The sequence below is a fragment of the Pimephales promelas genome, chromosome 9 (assembly GCF_988280905.1).
Source record: "Pimephales promelas chromosome 9, fPimPro1.hap1.1, whole genome shotgun sequence".
NCBI classification, from domain to species: Eukaryota; Metazoa; Chordata; class Actinopteri; order Cypriniformes; family Leuciscidae; genus Pimephales; species Pimephales promelas.
Window position 1 is genome coordinate 33773003 of NC_142777.1, and position 23380 is coordinate 33796382.

The window sequence follows — 23380 nt, forward strand, 5'->3', positions numbered from 1 at the left end:
TTGACTAGCCCAGTTCATTCAATATGGGCCAAGCAGAGAAGCGACCAAACACCTCCACGTTTTCTCTATTTAAATACAGCTACACGAGTACTAGTGTAACTCGACCTAGGACGGTGCCACAAAATAAAAAGTTGCGCTTTTCTAAGCGTGTAAAATGGATAACTATATTCTATGGCGGAATACCACAGCAATTGATTGGGAGCACTTCAACTCGGCGCAATAATATCATTACTCCTGAAAAGTCCTCTCACTCTCCAGAGAGATGATATTACTGCGCCGAGTCCATAGATATGCGCCGAGTCGAAGCGCTCCCAAGCACTTGCTGTGGTATTAGATGATAGCTCCACTTTACACACTTAGAAAAGCGCAATGTTTTATTTTGTGTACCGTCCTAGGTCGAGTTACACTACTCGTGTAGCTGTATTTAAATAGGGAAAACGTGGAGAGGTGTTTGGTCGCTTCTCTGCTCGGCCCATATGGGCTCTATGCACGGCGTTATTTCCGGTGAAGGATTAAGGATGCTCGATAACTTCCGCCGATCATAGAGTCCAATGCAATACCGAGAATTTATATTGAATTTTATACTCCATGGTTATACTAATGAAACGTTAGTCACAAAAACAGATAAAACAGACACCCCTCGTTGTGTTTATGCTTCTTTTTAAAATTATATTAAATAAACATAACTATATATAAAATTACATCTAAACGTATGTACGTTTCGTTTCAAAGACGAGAGGACAGTAAATATTGAAGACTCTGCCATAATCCCGTTTTCTCCGGTTTTCCTCCGCTTTAATCTACACAACCGGAAATGGACGAGCATCCTTACGTCAAATGCGGAACTTATGCGTGCATATAGCCCATTAAATGAACTGGGCTAGTTAAGTGCTATCAACGTGTCTCGCGCGATTGAGCGCACACACTGAGACGACAGAGGTATGCATCAACTCGTCTTAGTTAAGGGAATAACAGTTTAATATGAAAAACTGTGGAGTATCCCTTTAGGCGCTCGTGGCTACAGTGCCAACAAGGGCTCTCCTCTTTTTCTACGCCACCCGAGAACAATGTTTTGCTGACTTTTTTGATGACTTGTGGAAAGAAAAAGTCTGCATAATTTAATTTGCACCTGCATCCATTGCATTTCGTGCTGTTTTACTTCCTTTTCCGGGTCAGAACGTCTACATTTGGTAGTTTCCATAAGTAGTTTCAGCAGTGTGTAGTGTAGATGCAAAAATCGGGTACGGGTCACTTTTAAAAGATGATGTAAACGGGTCGTCGAAAAAAAAAAATCGGATTTGGGCATCAAGACCTGCAGTGTAAATGCAGCCATAATGTCACAATAAGGAACAATGTTATTGAGAACCATAAGAAATCCATCATGTTTAGGGAAGACATTTCATGGACTATCAGTATTTCGTATGAAATATGTTCATTATAAACAACATCCATTCGGATGATTTTTTTCCTTTTTCTTTTTACAGTCACCAGAGAACAGGCATTAGTGCAAAAATGGTATAACAAGGTAGTCCTGGCTGCAGTATATCCATTTATTCGAGAGCGTGACATTTTACAGTCCTCTAGAACTCATGAGGGGACTCGTACTCCGCGGAAATATGACAGATCTTCACTAAATGGAGCAGTGAACATCATTTCACAAAAGAAAAAAAAAATATATTCTTTCAGACTTAACTTATTTAAAAACTTAGAGATCACTGATTCTTGAATACTGGGACAAAACAGGGCACAGAACATTAAAGTTTATGCATTAAATCATTATTTTGTATTAACTTAACTTTGGCTCAGTTGCTATTTTATAAATCATTTATATATAACTCATTCACAGGTCAATTTGCTAAATTTGTCCATATTTTGGTACATAACTGAAATTAATATTTATAAATATTCACAAATATTTGGATGCAAATTCTGTCGTTAATTACTCACCATCATGTCGTTTCAAACCCCTTAAGACTTTCATTCATCCTCAACACAAGTGAGGATATTTTTTTATGAAATCTGAATTTGATTCATTGACAGCTACGCAACTACCACTTTGACGCTTCAAAAAGTTTATAAAGAGATTGTAAAACGAATCCATATAAATTGAGCGGTTTAGTAAATCTTGATTGCTTTATATGATGAACAAATTCAATTTAGGCTTTAATACACATTTAAACACTGATCAGCGAACATAAACGCAAGCTCAAACGTGCTTGGTATCCCATACAATTTTATTACAATCTGTAAAATGTAGTTGGCAAATTATGGTCAGGGAATTAGAATAATTAATTACCTACATTAATTTTCAATAAATAATAAAAATTACCGATGTTCATTTTTAATGTTATTGTTTTCGGCCCAATAAGAAAATTTGGATCTAGATTTAACGACAAATAATTTGTCTACCAGCTTTCAAATATAAAGAATTATCGTATCGGCCAACATTTTCATATCGGTGCATCCCTAATTGACTTGTTTAAATTGAATTAATTTCGAACAAAAAAAAAAAGTTACATAGTGCATCTTTAATCTCATTATTGAAGAAGTTGTGCAGCTTATTTGAAATAGCAATGTTTTGTAATATTATAAATGTCTCAATAAACAATCTTTTTTACATTAGTGGTTGTACATTTTATATTCTATACACTTTTTTTTTTTAAAACTATTCGCCAGATAAAATTGACATGTTTGGCCCCGCATCTCAAGAATCAGTGAAATATTGTTCTAATGCTTACCATGAATTTGTGAAAAGAACTGAACACAGTAATAATAAATACATAGCCTATATAAATAACAAATAATTGAACATGGCTGGACATATCAGAGATATGAAGTTCTAAATGATCCACTCTATATGGGTCCTATATGATTCCAAACTCTACACAAGTCTCCTCTCTGTTACAATGAGATTCGGCTCTATTAGTATGGGAACAGTAGGTTACTAACGCTTTATGATCGAGATGTGATTGAAAAGCACTAGCAGTACATTCACGGTTTGCAAGCTGATAGTGGTTTGTCTAATACGGCGGACCTAAGGTGTGTGTGTGTGGGGGGGGGGGGTCACTCTCGTCTCCCTCTACGACTGTACAAATAGTGGAGGTAGCAATGTGTGTATTCTGTGTCGTCTAGTAGTTAGTTAAGCACCTGGTTAAAAAGAAAATGGATTCCAACTTTTTTTTTTCTTTTTTAAAGAATAACGGTCCATTCGTTGAGAAAGCACCAGTAATATTTAAATTGGTATTTTTTTTTATATAAACAAATAATGCATTGGTGGTGGTATGTTTTGTTAAGTTTTCAATAAACTAAAAACATCCCAGAAGAAAAAAAAAAAAAAAAAATCGCAGGACAGTGGACGATACACAAGGAGATGAACTTGTTCAGATTATCGTGGCCTAGACGTTATGAGCCAGTAAGTCGGTAGAGTTCAGAGGGACCTGAGCGTACAGAATGAGCACTAGACACAGCGATGAACAAATAGGCAGAGGCAACGCAGCCAAGTTTGGATCAGAAGACAGTTAAGACCCGTAGTGGATACATTAAGCTATTAAGGACACCTACAAATGAGTTGGATCAAGGATTTCATCCCAAACATGATCGCAGATCCGCGTAAATTGAGTCCTAATGAACTGACGTGTTTGTCTGCAGCAGTATTTGTTACAAATATAAAAAAAAGTGGATACCTCCAGTGAATCATGATGACCTGCGTTTTCTGAAACGCGTCTCAATTTGAAATGTCAGCTGGAACAGGCGTCACACGAGCTCAGAAGGTCCTGCCTGTCAGATTGTAACAGTCCTGGTGAAGTTCAGTTTAGCGGTCCCCATCACTACACGCTGGTGATGGAGGCCTGTTTCTCCGTGCGGTTGGCGGGCGGCTCACGGATGGTACGGAAGCTGGGGGGCTGGTAGGGCGGCGGGGGTCTTTTGGTGCCGATGTGTCCTGGACTCAAAGCCATGTTCTGACGCCTGCTATTTTCCACATTACTCGAGGTGTTCGAAGCAAGGCTTTCCCGCGTGCTGAAGCAAGTACAGAAGGACAGAAAGGGAAAGAGAATGCAAGTGTTATGAAGAAAGCAGAAATTTGAAACTGATTAGTAACATGCTGAAAAAAGGTTGGATGGGGGTTATTCTAAATTTAAAGGAGTAGTTCACTTTTGAAAAAATTTTTGCTGATAATTTACTCAACCCCATGTCATCCAAGATGTCCATGTCTTTCTTTCTTCAGTCGAAAAGAAATTAAGGTTTTGGATGAAAACATTCCAGCATTTTTCTTCATATAATGGACTTCAATGGGAACCAAACGGTTCAAGGTCCAAAAGACACTTTCAGTACAAACTGCAAACTGTTGAAAGGGCTTTTTAACGATTCCAGACGATGAATAAGGGTCTTATAAAGTGAAACGATCGCTCGAGGGTTTAAAGTTTAAGTTTTATAAGCTCAAATGGTCGCCTTGCTCTGTTCTGTGATGTGCGTTCATGACTCTACTGTTCGAACTTGTTTATCAAAATGAACAAATCTTTTTCCGAGTCAATTCGTTCGTTTCGTTCATTGAATGAACCGAATGACTCGGAATAAGATTCGTCCATTTTGATGAACGAGTTCGAACAGGAGAGTCACAAACGTACGTCACAGAAAGAGCAAGGCGACCATTTGAGCTTATAAAACTTATAAAACTTTTTTATTTATTTATTAAATGACCCTTATTCATCGTCTAGAATCGTTTAAAGCCCTTTGAACAGTTTGCAGTTTGTACTGAAAGTGTCTTCAGGACAATAAACTGTTTGGTTCCCACTGGGAAGTGCATTATATGGAGAAAAATGCTGGGATGTTTTCATCAAAAACCTTAATTTCTTTTCGACTGAAGAAAGAATGACATGGATATCTTGGATGACATGGAGGTGAGTAAATTATTAGCAAAAGTTTTTTTTAAAGGGGAACTACTCCTTAATCACAATCTCTTGTTAGGGCCGATCAGGGTTGTGCACCATTCAGAACTGAACTGAGAATGCCTTTTAATTTCCAAATAAACTCCAGAATTTGAAGTTGAAGCGAAGGAGATGTATAATTCAAATGAGATTATAAGAAGCAGAATTAAAATGGAATTAAATTGTATAATTAAATAAATGTTAGCATCAATATCTTGCGGTGGACATTGCTTATGGTACTGTAGACTAAAATTAAAATATATCAGAGAATTTGATTATTATTTTTATTTTATTTTAGAGTCCAGTAATAGGCAGTACACTTTTTAAAATTCCTAAAATGGAATAGATTTGTCAAAAGGAATCATTTCTGTTTTGTAATAATTAAATTCATGCTCAGTGACTGTTAAATTTCTTACAATTCATTTCTTAAATGTATTTAGAAATGTAAAGAACATTTATGTATAATAGAAATATTTTGTAATATTATACATGTCTTTTACTGTCAATTTTGACCAATTTCATTCATCCTTGCTGAATAAAAATATATTTTAAACTTACACATTTATTTATTATAGCACTACTGTTAAACTTTTTGGGTATGTTTGCAACAAATATTATTTTACAAACAATCTATTGAGTGATCATGTTGTATTTTTGTGAATACCTTCACTTTAAATTCAAACTTCATTCAGAATTGTGCCCAACTCTGACACTAAATGATAATAAAAGGACAACAGAAAAGAGAAAGGACAGTACAGAAGCAAGAAAAAAAAGTAAGACTATGATAAAATGAGGAATACAAGCCTGAAAGAACAGAATATTTATAAATGTTGACTAAAAGCCCAAACATGCCCAATGTAATATGCAGGACTATATGAGAGAGGTTGAATAAATAAAATAATCTTAACATGTCACATTAATTGCTCCATTTTAAATGTTCCTGCTCAAATTTAAAACGGGGAATCTAAATTTAATTCAATCAAATGCAAGCAGAACCCATTCAGGTGACATACAGCTCAGCTACAACTCTAACTAGTTCATTCAGCTTTAAATAACCAGCACATAAATTAGACATCATCGTCAAATTTCAACCCATTTAAATACATCACTCATATATAGTTCCTACTCAGTCAGATTTGGACGTTAGCAAATCTATATATTTTTTGTTGATTTCAAAAATCAGTATATTTTGTTTTTAGTAGCATAATAAACTTTTCAAATTGATAAATTAAAAAAAAAAAAACTACATTTGATAGAGGCTAACAAAATACTGTTGGATGTGTTAAATAATAATTTATCGGCCCAATAGACTACAAAATGCAAAACAAAAACAACAGGAATTTAGTTGTTTTTGACATACCGCTGTTTTCCTTTTCTATGATGTTTTGAACATGGTTTGCCACCAAAATGGAAGAGGGGAGGATAAAAAACACAGGAAGGAACTGGACAAAACAAATATATACACACAAACACAAGGTAAAAAATTACAACTGAACCACTGTATGAAAAACAACATACTTTAATTTGGGGAAAAACACAACAACAAAAAAATATCACAACTAAAAAAAAACTAAACAAAACATGGGGGCACATTTTGTTCCTCAAATGTTTGAAATGTCTCATCAGGCTTTTGGCACTGAGCGGGCTTCGCCGTCACTACAGTGAAGTGAACTCAACCCGCTCTGCCTCACAGGGTGACCTGAGTAACAGTTCAGTGCTTGTTTTTCTTCATCCAATCACATTTTTTCTAAACGCAGACAGAAAATTTCAGCAGTTCAAGAAGTCTGATTTTTAAAATGGATGGTACTGTATATTTCCTCAAGTGGACGCCACAAACTTCTTTATATCAGTCTGGATGACAATAGTCTTTTTTATTGAAAGTCAATATTATTGCACTGCAATATCTGAGCATGAAAATGTCTAATGGAAGTTTGCAGTATGAGAGGTTTCAGACATTTGGAAGACGAGATCAAAGGGTTTGGGTGCGGGTTGAAAGGGAGGACAAGGATAACGTCAAGGCGTAAAGTTGCACAAGTTGCATCATGTGCTCAAGGCAATTTATTATTTAAGAAAGGCCTCAAACATATCAATAGATCAAGTGACAGACGTGTGTATCCATTATATCATGATCATTTTTAGAACAATGTCAATTAACCCAATGGATTTTGGTTGAGAACACACAATGCAACACTTACAATACAAACATGATGATCATTTAGACAAAAATGATAAAAGGAGCACCTTAAAACAACATTCAATTCAGTTTAAAACAAAAGCAAACAAAAACGAATGGTGTAAACCCTTTCAAAGATTGCAGTTATAAAACTGGTAGTGGTTGACCTACATTAAGGTGTATTCGGTACCTCTCATATGTTAGGGCCTCCCCCATTTTAGTGAAAACCTGATTCATAGAGTAGCATTAAGCCCAAAAATACTCTACGCAAGTATTGCAAAATGTGTAATGTAATGTTGCAATTTGTAGTGTAAAATTCATTCTCCTCACTTCTGCAAGGTCCACTATTAGTGGGAAGTTATATTTCAGGTCAACTACTGTCATGGAAGAACAAGTTGTCAACAGTTTAACTAACATTAACTTGCATGTTTATAGCTAGTTATCTGAAATATGACCCACTGGTTGAATGGCACAGACATTTTAACTGAACTCTATCAGACTACTGAGGTTTGTCACTGCCACAGAAATGTAAGAATGCAAGTTAAGTGTATAATAGGACAGCATGCTTACAATGCATTGGCCAAGCACTGGTGTTTTTGTACTTGCATAGAGTATGTTTCTGGTCTTAATGTCATTCACAGAGGTGGCTATTGCTGCTCAAAATACGAAAATGTAAGGTAAGGATTAAACTAAGGCTCTACGGAATTTTGTCATAAAACCAAAGAACCCTTAATGTTTTGCGAGTTAACACGGAGTTAAAAAAAAAGGATATGTCTATTCATAGAATAGCATAACCCTCATTTAAGACGCACCCTATTGCTTAACACAACAAATGAAACAAACCCTTAAAGTGGCCCTGAGTGCCTTACCGTGGGGAATTAAATCCACTGTCCACAGTCACACTGCTGGAGTCCATACTGTCCAATCGGGTAGAATGGACCGATTTTTGGCTGTTATTCCCCTCACCTTCCTTGGGACTTAGAAATGTAAGGTTCTTCTCAAACTTCCGTTGCAAATCCCGCTCCTTTTCCCGTTCCAGCAGCCATTGCATTGTCCCTCCCTCTTCTAGAACTTTCTGCTCCACCCGGTTCTTATGACTAGTCTCCTCCGAGTCGTCATCCGACACATTGTAATAGTCAAAGGTGGTTTCTGCGCATGAAGCCTGCTCCTGAGCCGAGGATGGCGGCACGGTCAGTGGTAGAGGTTTATCGAAATGCTCCTGAGTCCCAAGGACTTCCGCTGACTTGGTGTGAGGGGACCTACCTATCGTACCTGGCCTTGAGAAGCTACTCTCCACGTAGTCTGGAGATTTAAACAAAGTCTCTTGATTGTAAACCTCTGGCATTTTGTCCAAGTCACCTGAGTCAGGATTGTGTTGGTGCAACAATCGTTCATTGGGGAGATGCTCGGGAGTTTGGCTGGTTGTCACTATAGGAGTAGTGTTTTGTCCCTTGGCTGTCTCTTCTTTATATTCTATAGGGTGAGGTGGTGTTAGATGAGGTGTCAATCGGTCAGAGGAGATCCCCTTCCATACACTATCCGTAAAGTCATGGCTGGGTTTTACAAGAGATGATGGGGCAGAGAGAGAGACTTCATTTGCCGCAGTGCACTGGAAATAGTCATCCACAGGTGTTTTGGGAGAGCAAGACTTCAGGTCATTGTAAGCAGGAAGACTATCCCTGCTTTTACTCTTCTCCAGAGTCCGGTAAAGCACAGCATCCTCCGAGGATCCTCTTCCAACATCAGGCACACAAACGTCAGAGTGTAATCTAGCAGCAGAGAGCAAGATGCGGGAATAGTGGGTCGCCTGCGCAGATGCCCTCAAAGTACCGTCGTCAGTGTAGTACCGACTCCTGTCATCGGGACTGCACTCAAAGTCCTCCGGGCCACCTAAATATGGACCACCAAGTGGTCCCTTGGAGTTGTCCATGGAGCGTGACCTTTCTTTGGCCTTGTCCGACCTCTCGTTTCGTGACTTTCTCTCTTGTGTATGACTATGACTTCGGTGGACTTTGGAATGTGACTGCGCCCTCGAGGGTTCTGGGAATGGCATTTCTGTCCGCCGCTTTGCCAGTTCCCCCGAAACATCCCACTCTGGAGCGGTAGTAAAGTGAGACTCCACAATATTGGGGTTGCTGTGGACCATATACTTCCCCCTGTTCCGCTCCATGGACATCATGGTTTCGCGTGGAGAACGTACCAACGAGGAGCTGTAGAATCTGTAATCCCGGTCATAGGATATTTCCAGGTTGGATCCTTCAGACGGATCCCCCCTGGACACTCGTGTTTTGCTATGGGAACGTGAGGCCTTGCCCTGCTGGGTCTTTCGATGGCTGCGGCTCCTCTTGCTGCGTGCACTCTGCTGAGCCGAGGAGTTCGCTTTGTTCCTCTGTGCCTTCTCCTCCTCCAATCGCTTCATTACGGCTGTGTGGCGAGCAAGGTTCTCCACCGTAAGATCCGGGTTGATCCGACGGATGATCTCCATCTCCACCTCTCTGGGAACGGTGGTGGGTGTCTCCTCATCCCGCAGTGGCCACTCCTCAGGTGGGAACTGGGCGGAAAACGTGGCTAGATGTTTCGTCTTGTCCTTCTTGAAGCTCAACCTGAAGAGCTTCAGTCCAAACTTCTTAGACTGCTTCTCCCCACTGCTGCTGCTTCCATCTTTGTGTTTACTGTTTGTCTCGGTTTTAAATGGAAAACTAAGCGAACTCTTACTCTTCTCTGATGGCTGCTGAGGGGGCGGAGACACAGGAGAAACCTCTTTATGCTCTTTAGACCTTCTCTGTAAAGTTGAGGTATGTGTGCTAGGTATGTGTGCTAGGTCCTCCCGGTAGCTGTTGTTGTAGGAATCACTATGGTTCTTGTGGTGAGGTCTTTCCCGGACGCATCCGGACGTGGAGGGTGTCATGGTACCCGAGTGAGGTGAAGTACATGGCTGCTGCTGCTGCATGCGATCTGGTATCCGCTCATCCAAGTGGTACCACTTGCTGTTAGTTCTAATGAGGGAAGGCGTGATGAAGTATGTCTGCTGGGTGACGATGAAGTAACCCTCCGGGGTGGGATAGATCTTCCGCTCTCGGACCAGCATGTTGAGCGTGTGCCGCAGAATCTCCATACTTGGAGTGGGGACGCCTACCGGACAGGAATAGAGACAGAAGATGATCAGTCCAATAAGGCAAAACAAATACCTTGACACCAACAATATTCATTTGACACTGTTACAATCAGATTAAGATTATAGCATCAAAGAATCACAAGGTGCGATTCCACATAATGACAGTATGTATTAAGGGATTTATATTGGGACAAGCACAATTCTTATTTCATTAATAATAATGTTTTCTATGCTTTATTCAAAGGTTGCCCCTCATTTTATCCCCTCAACATTGTCTAATATAACGGATCACAATGGATCATTCATTCAGTCCTGTTTGATACTGTATGGCTGTGTTCAATGCAGCATATAGACATGGTGCAGTGGTGGCTGTCTTCTGTGCTTGGTTGACTGGTTTCAGAGCTTTGCTCCTCTGCTGACATTACTCCCCATTACATCATGGAGTCCTTAAAACCAGCCTAGTGTGACGCAATTGCATCCGACCCCCACTGCCGCTAAAACACAGTAGGCAACGCCCCATTCAAATATCCATGCTTCAGGTGGCGAGTATACAGTATATGTCTCTATTTGGACCACAGAAATGTATTTAACTATGGCACATTTTATAAGGGAAACATTCCATGAGCATTTCTTCCACTCCTGAACTCTTTCAAACGGTAAAGAAGCCCCCAAATGTGACAATATATGGAGTTAAAGATTTGAGCGCTCTATCAGTTCTGCGTTGTCATTTCCAGTACATTGGTAGTCCAGCGCACTTCTATGTGTAAACGCTGAGGCGGAGTAGGGTTGCCTGTACTTACATCATAGTTGCTGCTTAGTTTCCCTATCAACGAGGTGCAATCCTAATTCAACCTTACACACGACACACACACGTCCAATCCAATCGAGAACAACAGCCTATCACTTATTGCAGTAATCCACTTTGATTCTAAAGACCTAGAGCTGTTGAGTTGAGAAGTTCTTCTCAAGATTTTGATAGATGCATTACATTCAAGTGACTGTAGACATTTTAATGTATTAAAACTCTACAAAAAGAAAAGGGCATCTCAAGATGCAACAACCCAGACAAATGTCCATTCTTCCTAACCAAGTTCTGGGAATAAATTCAGAGAGTTTTATCCACAAGTTTCCTACGCCCCATGAGGCCTTGCGTCAAAAGTGGGCGCGACTTCCGGTTTGAAGTAAACAATGCGCTACTTGACATGCTTGACACTCGTTCATTTAACAGTTGACAGTCATTCAAGTTATAGCGATCCAAACTAGCCAACGATGTGGGAACACAACCTCAACGAAATTCAAAAGGGTGAAATAACAGTACCTTTACCTCCGCAGTAGTTGATTGGGAGTATTATAATAACATTATTAATAATCAATACTCATCAAGGCATGTTGACAGACAGTTGTGCGAGCTGACAAACAATTAAAATAAAAAATACACACTTAGTCATTGTGCTTTGGAGTTTATTCAAAATTATAAATGAATGTGCTGCTTGAATACATTAACTGGCACATTTGGTATTCTGTCAACACAGGCTTTGATCCTGAGTTTAGGTGTAACATCAGTAGTGAACAGCCAAACACATGCTGATAGAGTTTATAGAATATTAAGATTTTAAACAAATGTACACAGGATGATTCGTTGTCTTTTGGGAGGTTGATGGAAACTTCAGTCGTTGGTAGGATCACTGTGATTTCGTTTTCAGCTTATGTTCAAAACAATCACGTTTAAGCCACTGAATTAGTTTAGTCCGGTTATACATACAACCGCAAACAGCACATGTTGTCCCTGAGCTCCGTAACGACATCTCTCACAAAGATTTGCGTCTTTAAATAGTAAAATAATTCTCAGAAAAACAGCTAGCCTCTTCGCTAACTAACACACAAAATACCATTGGAATGCTACTTCCGCCGCCTCGCCGGAAGTTTCACCCACTTTATTTTTTACATGAGCGCCCCTCGGAAACTTGTGGATAAAAAAAAAAGAATCAATCAAATAACAACTAGGATTCAGTCGTCGCATGGCCGCTGCTTTCTCTTGTAGTGTAACCCTTTTGTGCAATCAAGGTGGTGCTCGCATTGCCATCAGTGTTGGTTAAGTTACTCTAAAAAAGTAATTAATTACTAGTTACTAATTACCTCTTCAACAGTGTAATTAGATTACTGTACTAATTACTCTCTCTAAAAAGCATTTAATTACTTTTAATTACTAATTACTTTCAAAATCCCATATCAATCTCAACCAGCTGAATAATACAAGGATAGACATGAATCTGTTTTAATTCTTTCAAATAAATACTATAAAATTGCATGAATTATCCTTAAACTGACCAAGGTGGAGAAGGTTACATTATAAAAACATACTTTTTAGCATCAGACAATACATTTTGATGTTAAACCCACTATTGTTTTATGTCTGATCTCATGACATTTCACACTTTCTTCATACATATTTTACAATAATTCATACGAATTTGTACGAGTGCGGTCGTAATATTTAGACACCTCATAAAATGCATACGAATCGCTGTGAGATCGGATTGATCTATACACAGTATTTACCTCAATTACATCAGAAGTAACTGTAATTAAATTACAGATAAATTAAGAGTAATCCCTTACTTTACATTTTCAAGGGAAAAAGTAATTAAATTTAGCTAACCACAGATAATTTTCCTTTCATTAAGAACAATGAAGCACTGCTACAAAAAGGATACATTTTTTACAACTCAACTAAACCTCAACCCTCTAGTTTTATCCCTCTTTAGAATACACACAAAAAACAGTCAAAAGAATCTGTATTGCAGACGTTTCCATCTCAATGTATTACTTTTATGTCAAAGAAGTGTTTTTTCTCCAAACAAACAGACTTTTGACCCCTGAAAAATGAGAAACCAAGCAGTAATAATATGATTCTTTGTGCCCCACAAAAATATACTTTTTTTTTTTTACAACAGGATCCATGCAACATCCTCCTAATAGCAGCTTTCTCCAAAACAAACACAGTGGATTTGCACCTGAGCCAAAACAGAAACTTCATATGGGATTTTTTTTATTCTGCAACACATGCATTGAGATGAACAGACTGCTACATGAGTCATATGAAAATATGCTCTGTGGAATAACATATTACTTTTCAATAGGGGTGTAACGGTACACAAAAATCACGGTTCGGTACGTACCTCGGTTTTAAAGTCACGGTTCGGTACGTTTTCGATACAGCAAAAAGAAAGAAATGCCAGAGAAATGTCCTATTTGTTTAAAGAACATTTTTTTTTTAAATAAGTGTGAGTTTTCCTAGATCTTGAAATCTTCAGGTTTATAAATAGGGGTCATCTTTGAAGGATGAACAAATAATGTTTTGGTCATCACATTAAAAATAACATTTAAATATATATTTATTTATATAATATTTGAATTTTGAAGTGCTGGAAAAAGATGTGTGAAGTACTTGAAAGCATTTCACCATTCCAGCCAAACTGGTTCCAGTTAGTGTTACTATATTAAATCCATGGTGAATGTTGCTGGTCTGTGGACGTAAAGTACTAGTTCATTCACGGCACAATGTTTCTCCTGGTTTCCATGACAGCGCTGTTTGATCTAATGGAGATCTACGGTTAATAACGGAGAAATGTGAATGCATCTCACTAGATCTCGCAGCGATGTTATTACCTCAGTGGCGAATTCAAATGTTTTCTTTACCGGATCTCTTAGCGCGGTGTGGTAACAGTGTTGATTGATCGAGATCGGCTCGCGCTGCACAGATGTTGCTGGTCCGAACTGATAAACGATCCGTGAAGCACATAACGAGGAGCGCAGTTTCGTTCTGCTTTCATTACGCTTGCCATTTGGATGTTGCGCAACGTTGTGTTGGCCGCGTCAGCACGAATTTTGCCGGCAAGAAAAATGGTCGAAGCAATCGTTCGGTTTGTATGCGTACCGAACCGGAAGCCTCGAACCGAAACGGTTCAATACGAATACATGTACCGTTACACCCCTACTTTTCAATGATGCCTGTATGCTTTATTTTTACATTCAATGTGCCTCTCCAACACACTTTTCTCTTTCTATTCTAACAGAACAAAACTATTCCCATAAGACTTTTATACACACTCAGATGCATACCTACATTTATATGCATTTAGATGCTTTTATCTAAAGTGACTTAAGGCAGTTCAAAATAACCTTACAAGCTGAATCAAACCAAACCTACTCAGTGCCCTATTCTCCCACACACACACACCACAGACTCTGACTTGTCTTCTTGATACTGGTATTATGGTCTAGAGGAGAGGTTCAGGTGTGCAAAAAGTATAGAGGGAATGCGCGTGACGTCACCGTTGGCCGGAGTGCCTGCAGTTACTCACAGTGAGTGGCAAAAAGACTGAGCGGCTGTATTTGTTTTCAGCATGAATGCCGCGAAAAACACACACTACACATATAAAGTGGGAAAGAGCTTTGGGATTGACTGTACAACTAGATTTCACAAAAAAATCGGAGGTCTATTTTTACAGACTGCAATAAAAAGAGGAGCAAATGGATCAACTGGACTCCAGTCAGCGAAAGGTGGATTTGCAGTTATCATTTTGTGTCAATGTGCTGAATTTAGGTGTAAAACCATACCCATATATATTTTGTATTGTTATTAACAACTCATCAATTAAATATTTATCATTGCATATTCTCCATTATTGGATGTTTTTTAATAAACACAATGACCAAAAAAAAAAAAAACTAAAGTTTTAAGGCTGGACGATATGATGATATATATATAGGCCATATATAACACTGATATAAGTGATCACCCGGATTTAGACCTACCTATATTGTATTTAAATAAAGCGTTCACAGGCAAATTTGCTTTATGTTTAGGTTTACATTGCTTTTATTTCCCCGCTGTCGAAATCAGGCAAACATAAATGTCAGGCAACACGATTCCTGGCTGCATGTCAATATCCATGGATCACTGGATCTTTAGTAAGTTGTAAGGAACACTATATTGAGTCCAACATTTAGTTTAAATTGATAAAATTGTTCATTTTAGTCGCATTTTCACAGTTTCCCCTATTAAATTCAGTCAATCAGCAGATCTTTTGCCACTCAGTCAGGCTGAGGGGGGTTGTTCTGGCGGGAAAGTGACGTCAATGCATTCCCTCTATAGCTGGTTCAAAACCTTGGTCTTTAGGGGCTATAAGCTGAATGGATGAGATCATGAATCTATAGCAACCTCACCGCCTCCAACATAAGGAACACAGAGATCATTATGACTCAGCATCTGCTGGATCCCTTTAGCTCAGTCTCATACTACAGATACTGGCCATATCTGACCACAGTCTGACATGTAACAAAACAATAGGCAATACATTGAATAAAGACGATGCGCTTGCTATGATATAGCCACATTAAAGGGTTAGTTCACCCAAAAATGAAAATTCTGTCAGTATTTTCTCACCTTCATGTGTTTATTTGTTCTGCTGAACACAAAGGAAGATATTTGGAAGAATGTTTTAATCAAACAGATCTCATTCCCCATTGACTACCATAGTAGGAAAAAATACATACTATGGTAGTCAATGGGGAATGAGATCTGTTTGATTAAAACATTCTTCCAAATATCTTCCCTTGTGTATAGCAGAACAAATAAACACATAGAGGTTTGGAACAACACGAAGGTGAGTAAATACTGACAGAATTTTCATTTTTGGGTGAACTAACCCTTTAAATTAACCAATAATCTTAAATACTGCAAAGATTTTAATGCAACATTTTTTTTGGACTAACTTCACAATCTTCCCTTGTTTCTTGCATTAGAGCATTAAGATATACGGGGCCCCTGATTTAAACTTCTTGAATAGTGCCTTTGATTTAGCAAAAATGGCATTAGAATAGGTCAGTTTGAGTTGCAACACCACCTCAATGTTCCTCTACAATCAGGTTCCTGCATCTAATGCTCCAGATAACCTAAATACAGCTGTGTTCAATACAGTATATTCAAATACCTCTACAACAGCATAAGAATATCTAATACTTGCTGCATCACAATTTAAGCCTTAAGAATGCTGATTCACTGTGTGCATCACATCCTCTGAGAAAATTTTACACATTTCTGTAATATCGGTTAATCCAACCACTAATTTCAACATCATTACATCATTATCCCGTGCTGTGTTTCTACAATAAGAGCATATAACAACGGATGTTAAACGTACCATATCACTGCTGTGACCACATCATGCTTTATAGCACTCTAAATATGAGACTTCATCCAAATGTTCCAGGATATGACTATTATTATGTGCAAATGGCTGTGTAAACAGTTACGACTGGCAAAAACTGAAGAAACTAAAATCACTGAACCGTGCAAGATTTACAGATGCTTCCAGCATCCTTTAAGAAGCATGAAAATAACAGAGCACGTCTGGTCTCCTGCAAAGGTTAAAAATATGAAGGGAAAACCACATTTCATGCACTTATGCTCTGTGTTATTATTGAAGGGCGTTACCTGGGAAGCATGTTGCAAGGTGTTCGATGAGAGTCTCTTGCGTGACGGCCTTACGGGCCGAGTTCATGGCAGAAATGGCCAGGCACAGGATTTCTCCCAGTGGTATAAACTGGGATTGGCTGATGGGAGACATGCTGATAGGAGACACATCACCTACAAAGCACAGAGATCAAAGGTCAAAGATCAACTCAGTGTGTGGCAGAGGTGAACGGTTAAAACTAGGGCTGTCAAACGATTAATCGCATCCAAAATAAAAGTTTGTGTTTACATAATATATGTGGGTTCACTGTGTATAATTATTTGATATAAATAAACACACACATTCTTGTATATATTTAAGAAATATTTTCATGTATATACTGTATATAGATTTATATATAATTTAGATTTATATATAAATATTTTATATATAACTAATATTTTTTTTCTTAAATATACATGCATGTGTGTGTATTTATATATATATAAACTATTTATACACAGTGCACCCACATATATTATGTAAACACAAACTTTTATTTTGGAAGCGATTAATCGCAATTAATCGTTTGACAGCCCTAGTTAAAACGCTACACTATGTGTAAAGTAATAAAGTTTTAAGGTCATTAAAAAAAATACACTAATAACAGAATGATTAACTGTCCAATATTTAAATTCTTTCAACATGTCAAGAACACCTGCATCAGTCGATAACATTGTAAAAATCAACAAAACACTATGATACACATTTAAATTCTGGCAGATAACACTAGGGCAATAATTATTGTGATGTTAAATACTAAATGGCTATTTTAATTCTCTATCTTGTATAAAAAGTTTGTGCAACAGTTTTGACATCACATCACGGTATTATAACTGAAAATATGAAAGACAGATTTACAATTTGAGATTTGGTAAATATTACATTTAGCAGTGATTTTAGGTGATTAGTGTTTTTAAAAAGTGTCATGAAACCCCTCAGTTTTTGCACTCATCATTCACACCACAGACTTGAAAAACACTGAAGAAATAGGTGTGCAAAGCTGTGGAAAAGTGGGAGTGTAGAAAGTGGGAAGAGGGAACAAATAAAACAAAAGAAAAAAACATTATTCAGACAAATGAATATTAAAACCTTGATGCATTTTATAAATAAAACCCTATGACAACATTAGAGAATACTAACAACAAATCTAATACGTTTTGATAAATTATTCATAGAAATATCAACAAATCAGTATTATAAATTTGCAGAGCTATTGGTCTAAATGAAAGTCAAAGTCAAATAATAAATTTTTCAGTACATTTACGTGCACTAAAATCTCTGAAAAACTCACACGCATCAGTTAAACAGAATGAATAAAGGCATTTTTTTCTTTGAATTTTCATTGTCTTCATGAATCAGAATACAGTGTCATAGCATTCATAATCAGACGTACCAGTGTCTTTATTTATATTACACATGTATATTTTGTTTGAAGAAGACATGATGAAATATGTGCACATACACTCCTTATTCATGTTTGGAGTACTGGTAAATGATACATACATGTCCCCAAAAAAAAAATGTATAAAACGGTCCAGATATGAACTATGATCCGCGTAGCTAAACTCAACGTGGCGTTCCGTGTGGAAATGTATCCGTGTGTTGTTACATATTAAATATTGTTACAGCCATATTCGGGATTCGGTCATATTGTTGCTGGTCAAAATCCAGCTCGTGGGGAAAATGCAAACACTTTTGTGTTACTTCACTGAGGAACTCACACTTATGACATGAACGAACGCAAATCTGAACCGGCAGGTAAACGAACAGTACCACATCGATCTTTTGTGACATTTGGATTCTCTGCTGTAATGCGATCTCATGCATAATACAGTGCAGCGATTGGATTAAAAGAGTTTATTCCCATGAATAATGCAGAGAAAAGCTCTGAGAAACTACTCCTTGGCAACAAATTACCGGCAATCCAACAAAAAAAAAATCACTTTCCAAAAACATTGTAATCTTTAGTCACTGTTTTCGAACAGCCCTGCAGCAGAAATGACATATATCCCACCTTTAGCCTACTGAAATCAAATCTGTCTACGATAATTATAGCATCCTCAACTATCGACTTAACATTTGCTCTCTGAACCGACCTACATTCTGTACCACTCAAAGACCTCTCCTAAAAATAGCACAGAACATCTGGTGCTGTACTCTCCAGTAAAGGCCTAGAAGAGGCAGCACTCCCAGTCAGCAGGCCTTGGCACCTGGGTAAGTAGCTCAGCATGGATCCCTGGCTCTTATATCCAAATCGGGCTCATCAGGTGTGCAAAGCGAAGACAGAAACAAACTGTTAATGCACCTTCCTGGCAGGTGAAGAACAAGAGTAAGCTGATTGAGACAAAACACGTGAAGTGCACAAAGTGAGCTAGTGTCCATGTGAAGGTAGAAAGCAATGACAGGGCAGGACTGATAAAGATCTGTTTGATGCCATAGCCGAATACAAGTCATCAGAGGCTGTAGATCAACATAGGGGTGGTGTTTCTTCTAGACTAGGTGTCCTATTTACAGTCTAGCTTGGTGCCATTACTTGAACAATGACCAGGACGTTGTCAAACCTGCTCAAAACAACCAGGTGTACAAGTAATACGGGATTAACAGAATAGCAAACAATCATAGTGAGCAGTCTGGGTTCAGAGGCAACCACATCACAAATACTATATGAAGAATACTCTTTAAGTATGTGGTTACCTGAGGAATAGTTAAGTGCAAAACAAGAGTCTTAAAATGGACTAGTGAATAAACTAACCTTGTCCTTGGTCATTCACAGACCATCTGATGCATACTGCACACAAAAATGACAATAGCTGGCTGAAACCAGCTTGAAGGAGTTCACTTTTCAAACAACTTCTGCTGATAATTTACCCACCCCCATGCCATCTAAGATGTCCATGTCATTCGTTCTTCAGTCGAAAAGAAATTAAGGTTTTTGATGAAAACACTCCAGCATTTTTCTCCATATAATGCACTTCAATGGTCCAAAAGACAGTTTCAGTGCAAACTGCAAACTGTTCAAAGGGCTTTAAACGATTCCAGACGATGAGTAAGGGTCTTATCAAGCGAAACGATCGCTCATTTAAAAATAAATAAATAAAAAAGTTTAAGTTTTATAAGCTCAAATGGTCGCCTTGCTCTGTTCTGTGACGCACGTTCGTGACTCTCCTGTTCGTGTTCTCCTTTTTTCGTGTCATTTGGTTCATTCAACGAACGAAATGAACGAATTGACTCAGGAAAAGATTCTAGATTCGTTCATTTTGATGAACGAGTTCGAACTTAACTTTAAATTCTGCTTTGTAATCTGAATTTGTGTATTCGGCTATTACAAACTTCACAAACAATTTATAGCATTTAAAAAATCTAGATTAAAAAACTATTGTTTTTGTTCAATCAACTTTTTATTTTTACATTTAATTTATTAGAAATAAACATTACCTTGAATTGACCTATAAATTAACCATTAAATACCATTAAACATTAAAGTTTACTGTTTTTTTTTTTATGTTAGCTACTGCATTAATTATCAATTTTTAGGAAAAAAAACAAACAAAACAAACAGTGCGTAGTCACTTTACATGCTGGTTAAAAAACAAAATCTCTTCTATTCTGAATGAGCAGTCTTTAACCAGAAGCTGTAAAGTGGACCAAAGTTTGACTAATAAGCAAATGAAAATTAACCAAGAATATATATATATATATATTTATGGAAATAACTTAACTAAACAGTGTTTAACTCACTTTAACTAGGCCTAAACATCCTGAGCATGGATATATTTCAGTCATATAAAGCCGTTTCCTCATCCTCATTCTCCATCTCCCCTGTGAGATATTTTACGCCAAACCACCTCTCCTCACAGACACTGACATCACTGTTTTCCTTCTCCTTCCAGGAAAGAGCTCCGACCGCCAGACTGGGACTGCGGTCCTGCGGCCCAGTCACTCGTGACCACAGACATTGTATAGCAAACACACTGCAGTCCAAACATCACTTGACCAGCGGTCAGAGCAATTTCTCAGTTCATCACTACAGTATGTCTCACACAGAGCTCCTGAACTAGACAACCTTACATCCACGGGTGGGCGATTTGTCATTTTATCTCATGATAACGATATATATCATGATATAAGGTTATGATATCAAACGTTTTTAGACCATTAAAGGGTTAGTTCACCCAAAAATAAAAATTAAGTCATTAATTACTCACTCCCATGCTGTACCAACCCCGTAAGACCTTCGTTCATCTTCAGAACACAAATGAAGATATTTTTGATTAAATTTGAGAGGTGGATCACGGCTACATAGGCTGCCTAAGGGATTGAAACTTGACGGCCCAGAAAGTCATTGAAGAAAATGTTTAAATATTCCATGTGACTACAGTGGCTCAACTATAAGTTTATCAAGCGAAGAGAATCCTTTTTTTGCGGAAATAAAACAAATATAACGACTTAATTCAACTATTCCTTTTCTTCCTTGTGGGCCTGAGACGAGAGTTCAAGAAATTTCCACGACGCATGCGCAAGAGTAGTAAGTAGTAGAAGAACAACGAAATTCTCGCGCATGCTCGTGGACATGTCTTGAGCTCTCGTTTGGGTGAACTAACCCTTTAAAACGTATTAATTATCACTATTTTCAATATAATTTAAAGCTGCAGTCCGCTCTTTGTCGCCATCTCTGTTCGAAACCTGCAATTGCAGCCATTCGCGGAATTATCAACTTTACTCGAGTTGAACTTCGACACGGCACAGCGTGGATGAACACAATGTTTTAGGACAGTGTGAGGCTGTCGGTCACCGCGCTGGTGTCGATACTGGCATTCAGAATCACAGATTATTCTTTTTCAAAGTATGACCAATATAATAATTTTCCCCAGAAAATGTCATCTGAACTAGTAAGAAACTTTTATTCTGGTTCTGACTTTGCAGTAAAACGCGCTGATTAAATCTAACAAGTTATCATATCACGCAAAACCATGCAAATTATACTTTGTTCTCAAATTGTTCATGTTAACAACGTAAGCAAGCACTACATGTAATATCCTTCCGATATTATCCTTGTTTTCGCATGGGGCCAGTTGCGGTCTCTTTTTTTCTGTAGCCGCTACGAAGTCTTTTGCATTTTACAGCGAGCGAATCTGTTCGTTTGAACCTTTCTAGATCCGCCATCAAATTAATAAATTTAATTATATCAAGTGCTGTGAGAAATGGCTTTAATCATCCTCACACTCATAGTCTACTAGCCCAGACTCTTCTTTATGTGTACAGATGTGACGTAATGACGCAAAGACATGCTCGAATCGGGAAATCGCGGAAATCCACCAGTCACTGGAATTAAAAACATTATTACAAGCTTACCGCTTTAAATCGACCTAAGGCAAGCAGATAGTTTTGAACATTGGCTGGTTATGTATTTTCTCAAATATGTATTTTGGATCATTTTTAACCCAAATAGTGCTACGGACTGCAGCTTTAAAAAACTAATGCCTTAAAAAAAAAATACAATTCCCAGCAAGAATGTAAAAAAAGCAAGAATATTCAAATCTCCAAACAATCATTGCGGTTTTCCTCACTACACAAGTGTACTTTGGCATAAACGCTGTTTTCCGATCAAACTAGGTCTTATTCCAGAAAAATTGGTTTCATTACACAATAGCCGTGTAGTGAAAGAGGACAAAAGGGAAAGAGCTGCTCTCTCTGCTTCCTGAGTGAGCTTTGATCTCACTGACGGTCCATGCGTGTTGTGATGGTGATGATAGCATTCAACAGCAGGACGCGACCAGCTCTCTGCATTACAATGAGTACTGAAACTCAAACATCTGCAGCAAACTGTCATGGTGTGTTCGGACTCAAAGTCCTGCGGTTTGTTTCAAATAAAATACTCAGTGGGAGATTTGGATTTTTATAAGAGTCAAAAGAAAACTACTAGCAAATGTCACTTCTTATACCAAGGCTTTCTGGTATACTTGTTTCTGATTGATCGATGCAGTCAAGATATTTTTGTATAATTAATTACTGATGACGTGTATATTTAATTGTTGTGCAAACCAAACAAATTACTACACAAATAATATTTTCCACACACACACACACTATCATATAAATAATAAATCAATCACTAAGAATTTAAACTATTCAGGGAGTAAATGCTGAGTTTGGGAGTCTTTTCTTCACAAAACCAGTTCATGCGAGTCATTTGCTTGTGAATTGAACCTTATTGGAATTAATAAACATTACCCATTATACAAGGACCTGTAACTCATTTCAATCACTTACAACAGTAAAACTGAGGAAAGATTTTAATTAGTTATTTAAAATTATACAAATAATGTTTGGTAAGCTTCTTACACTGAAATTTGGGACAATTCTGAACACATTTTTTAAAGTATTTGGATGTCAATAGCATTTAATCATTCGGTATGGCATCAAATTACTACACTCTAAACAATGCTGGGTTGTTTTAACCCAAATTTGGGTAAAATATGGGCAAACCCAAATGTTGGGTTAACAATTTTAAACCAACTTCAGCTTTCACTTTCAACTGTACATTTTTTTAATTACATTTTTAACCCAACATTTGGGTTTGTCCATATTTGACCCAAATTTGGGTTGAAACAACCCAGCATCACTAAATCGCAAAGGAAAGCCTTAA

At 37.8% G+C, this 23380-nt stretch overlaps 1 protein-coding gene across 4 annotated transcripts in view; it reads right to left on the reverse strand.

Annotated features, from left to right (window-relative positions):
* Positions 1–3049: 3049 nt before the first annotated feature.
* Positions 3050–23380, reverse strand: part of stox2b (storkhead box 2b) — a 75073-nt gene continuing 54742 nt past the window's right edge. For 3 of the 4 annotated variants that reach the window (XM_039649122.2, XM_039649124.2, XM_039649125.2), the window contains exons 2-4: positions 16713–16865; positions 7968–10230; positions 3050–4017 (exon numbers count right to left, since the gene is read on the reverse strand). In XM_039649122.2, coding sequence (XP_039505056.2) covers positions 3828–4017; positions 7968–10230; positions 16713–16865 — 2606 coding nt within the window. In that variant the 3' untranslated portion in view covers positions 3050–3827. Of the gene's footprint in view, positions 4018–6428; positions 10231–16712; positions 16866–23380 lie in introns of those variants that run through there. The other variant, XM_089135036.1, reaches the window with a different exon arrangement.